The sequence below is a fragment of the Magnolia sinica genome, chromosome 3 (genome assembly GCF_029962835.1).
Source record: "Magnolia sinica isolate HGM2019 chromosome 3, MsV1, whole genome shotgun sequence".
NCBI classification, from domain to species: Eukaryota; Viridiplantae; Streptophyta; class Magnoliopsida; order Magnoliales; family Magnoliaceae; genus Magnolia; species Magnolia sinica.
In genome coordinates, this window is record NC_080575.1 from 77,435,605 (window position 1) to 77,440,228 (window position 4,624).

The 4,624-nt window shown below is 40.4% G+C and overlaps 1 protein-coding gene across 1 annotated transcript; it reads right to left on the reverse strand.

Annotated features, from left to right (window-relative positions):
• Positions 1 to 424: 424 nt before the first annotated feature.
• LOC131238945 (serine/arginine-rich splicing factor SC35-like) lies at positions 425 to 934 on the reverse strand. Its single transcript, XM_058236523.1, has one exon. It carries the CDS (start codon positions 932 to 934, stop codon positions 425 to 427), a length of 510 nt encoding a protein of 169 aa, XP_058092506.1.
• Positions 935 to 4,624: the final 3,690 nt, after the last annotated feature.

The following is a 4,624-nucleotide window of genomic DNA, read 5'->3' on the forward strand; positions in this document are numbered from 1 at the left end:
CCATCTTGGTGAAAAACTGAGTCTGGAGTCCATTTAGTTGCAAAAATAATATTGTTGGCTTTATGAAGATCGGAATCGTTGAGGAACTCGTTGCAGGCTTGGTTCGATCTCCAGACACTTAGGAACTTAATGGGGGATATTCACGTGAGCTCCAAAAGTGAAGGACCAAAACAGGACAGCTGCAGCCCTTTTCGGATTCTCAAAATGGAGATGTTAGGGCTGGAGACTGTAATGACTATGCCTAATTCCAGTGATTTGAGTCTGGTTATGACTGCTCTGTTATCAACAACTGTTGTATTGTCCTCCTTCAGAAGAGTCGACTTGCATTGACCCTAGTCAGAACTTTCGAAAAAGAGGCGTTGAGGGGCTGGAGAGGTTTCTGTCTCTTCCGTTCAGGAGGGTTTGAGGGATGATGTTGTTGCCCTTACTCATAGCAGTGGTGGGTTTTTGTAGATCTATCAGGTGGCTCCTTCTTTTTAGCCCATCTCACCTCTACTATTCTGCCATCAATCCTTCTGCCATTCAAAACCTCCCTGGCATTTTTTGCTTCCTGTTCATATCGAAATCTGACGAAACCATAACCCCTAGGTGTCGAGGAATAAGGGAAGAAGGGGATATATGCATCGAGCACCTTTCCGTATTTACTGAAAATCCGAAATAGATCTTCGTTAGAAGTATCGAAAGTGATATTACGAATAAAGAGGCTGAAATCTCTGGTGTTGGGTGACTTACCCTTTAGAAAACCCGTGGTAACATTGGAGGGAGGGTTTCTACCTGAGAGAGGGGGACCGGTTACAACTGTAGATGGAACCCTCCTACGCGCAATCCGCCATTCGAAATCTTCGCCAGAGCTGCTGGCTTTGGCACTACCTTGCATTTGCCGCATCTGCATTCTTACAACTGTAGATGGAACCCTTCTTGATGCTACCCTCATTACTGAAATCCTCAATTTCGTGTAAGAGTGAACAGCCCAATTCACTTAAGTTTTGGTTCGTTTTCTAAAGGTATTCACATTTTTCACACACTTTACTCATGGCTCATGTTGTAAGTTTCTGGACACTATCTGGGCATGATTCCTGCGATGGTCGTCAAGCCCAGTAGGATGGATATAGTCCTATAGTTTTACGGTCATCGGACCCTTGACGTGCGGTCTATGTCCGATACCAGGTTTCAATGTACTCCCGAGAGCGACAAACTCTTGAGATTTCTCCTAGGTCCTTAAGTTATGTTGAGTCAGTGGTATTAGTGGTTTTAGGCCTTCTCATTTGTAGAAATTGCGGCCCAAGCTTAATCCACCGATTATTTAGTTTAATACTTAACTAATTTCTGCCTAAATTATCCAACAAGATAAGGTCCTTAGGTGGTTCTGCCTGAGTTGGTACTCGAGTCTTCGTACAGATTTTTCTGAGATGTTACACCCCCAAAAGGGTTTCAAAGGTAGACATTCAATCCCCCACTACTTTTTTCACTGTGGACCACTTGATAGTTAGATCTGTCTTATTTTTTGTCTCAAGCCTTACGACGAGCTCGCCAAATGGATGAACGGTTTGGATATAACACATACCTCATGATGGGACCCACAGAACTTGCTGACGTCAGCCAGCCCATTCCCTCCAATTTCACTTTGAGTACTGGTTCAGGTGCCGGCCCTAATCAGTCTCTGTTTCAATCCCTCTCATACGCTCTCCTCTCTCCTCTCTCTCCTCTCTCCTCTCTCTCTCTTCCTATAGATCTTTCCTTCTTCTCTCTCTCTCTCTCTTCCTGTCGATCTTTCTCCCTCTTCTCTCTCTTCCTTGCTCGATCTCTCTTCCCACTGTCTCTCTCTCTGTCTCCACCCAAGATCCTGTTGCCGACCGCCCTACTCATGCCCTCTAGCTCTCTCTGAATATGTGGTTGAATGCTTAAATCTCCAAGAACATTTAGGTATCTCTCTCTCTCTCTCTCTCTCTCTCTCTCTCTCTCTCTCAATGCCGATTTAATGTTTTTCAGATTTTAGGGTGGATTCCACAGGAATGTATATTCACCATACAACCTGTTGATATGCTAGGTGGGGCCCACGGTGATGTTAGTGGCAATGGGCTGTGTAGCCCGCCTTACCTAACATCCCAATCCACACAGTCCAAATCATGGGTCCCACTGTATTTGGGGCATAACCAAGCATTAAATTGATTAGTTCACTCTAATCTTGTATTATTACTTGTTTATTCACTGAATCTTAAGCAACCGTCCATTTTTGGGCCCAACAATCAGATGGATATAGATACACTGAGTATGACTTACCAAAACCCACTATTTCATTAGGTAAAAGATATGCCATGTGTATGGTTACTTCTGTTCCTCGCGTATGGGTGGGTGTATACTGGATTAGTATGGAGTTTTTTTAATCACGATTCATCTAAAGTGGAAACCATATTTTGAATAGTTTTGATTTGAATGAATCATATTTCAAATATGAAATCTTCAAGTAATTTCTAAGTGACTGTGAATGAATCATATTTCAAATATCTAACTATGATTTCTATAGTGAGATAAGATGCCATTGATCACATCACATGCACACACAGGAAATAAATCGGGAAAGCTTTACGTGGCATCTTTTAAACGAAAGGATGCACTAGATTCTGGTATCTTTTATACCTCCGAGTAATTCAACCACATATTAGGGCTGTTATGGGCCAGGCATTGGCTGATCTAGTCTAGGCCTGGTTTTGAACCAGTCATGTTGGACCCATTCAAATTTTGAATTTTGCTCCACACAAGCCCAGCCCATTGACAACCCTGCAACTAATTGTTAATGGTGTTAAAATCACTCTCAAGGAATACTATTTTTGCATCTTAAGAACCAACAGCATTTTATCAGTTCATTTTCTTATTTTCCAAAACTAGATACATTTGTTGCATCTTCATTTCTCTTACAAGGGTGATTGGATATTATTAGTGTTGTACATACTTTTTTCCTCTCTCCATTTTGAAGGGTGTCATTTCGAAATATTTCATTCGCTGGACATCTAACACTCCTTGTAAAGTACAAAATCTGGGTAATGTTGGGTCAACAGGAAAATGTCAATTCTCTGTGCTGTATAAGCTAATTTTGTAGGGCCAGTAGACGACCCGAGAGTTCTCATGTCAAAATATGGAAAATAACTTTTTTAAGTGTCCAACGAACAGGTTATTTGCTACAGAATAAAATTGACAATAAAGCTAATGGTGCCATTTTATTTCTTTCCAGTGTTTGTTACATACAAAAGATATAGGAGCTGACTTCTTGCTGAAACATCCTATATGTGATCGTGCTACAGTACTACTTGTGTACATGTCCTCGTTGTCAAAATTCAACCTGAGTAATGATCACATGAATCTCATCACATTCAATTCATAGTATGCTGTACTTTTCTTTCCTCTCAATGTGTCGTGTGTAGGATGCCCAGGTAGTGCAAAAAGGTGGGGCCAATCAGGATGAGTACTTGGCCTGAAAATTGAACAGGTCAACTCAGTGAGTAGGGCGACAACCAATGATCTGACCCAACATACAGCTGGTGCCCAACTGATGTGTGGATACGCCTGTTTTTCATGGTGGAATCCACATTTTGCAAGAAAAAATTGGATGTTCTACGCATGTGCAATTCCCACCGGCAACGGTATATCATGCTAGATTAGCTTTCTGTGCAGTTTTTGGTCTTATACACACAAATATATATATATATATATATATATATATATATATATATATATATATATATATATATATATATATATATATATATATATATATATATATATATAAAATTTATCACTCTCTGACTTGATTTGAAACTGGTAAAATTCAAATCTTAAAAGTGGCTAGGCTGTGATACGATTGAGTGGCTAGGCCATGAAAAATGCAATAGATGCTATTCTGAATATTCCACAGGTTTGACACTAGGCAGAACATGATAAAATGCCATTTGCTTGAACTTTGGTTTTGTAAGACTGGTTATGTGGAGTGCTACTCTCAGTATTTTGTGTTGTTTGATCTGTTTGCAATGGATTCCTATTACTTTTCTTTTTCAGATTTCTTTGAAGCTAACATGTTCTCTGGTGACTGATTCAAGGGTAATCAACAGTGAAAAAGTTATTACTTGGACATGTTTTCATTTATTCACTTTCTAAATTTTAGTATTACTGAAACTTAAAAGGGACTCTTAAGGTCCTTCTAGTTAGAAATGATGAATGGAAAATAGAACCCAAAGTCTTTAAGTTTCAAGGGCTTAGATACTTAAACTGAGAGCAATTTGTACCCTTGACAAGGCCATGATCATGCTCAATTAGGCTTGAATTTCATAGTGAAGCCCAAAGTTCTATAGGGAAGCATGTCTTGGACCCTGTTCTTCTAGCCTTGGAATGTTTAGGGGTGGAAATGGACTGGGCAGCCCAGCCCTATCAGAAAGGCTTGGGACCGTAAACTTGTGCCAAGGGCCAGATTCGGGCTTGAAATGTAAGGCTGTTGTCTGGGCTGAGCTTGGCCGGGGCCAATGATGAATGGACCCTGGTCCGGCCTGTTGGTCTGGTTAAATTATAAAGTGGGCCACAGTTTTACCAAAAAACTAGTAGGTTTAGGTTTAAATACACTTGTTTTCTTTTTCTT

What these genes read in the sequence shown, in the direction of transcription:
- LOC131238945 (XM_058236523.1), bottom strand. Translation starts at nt 934, where the DNA reads ATGAGGGTAGCATCAAGAAGGGTTCCATCTACAGTTGTAAGAATGCAG.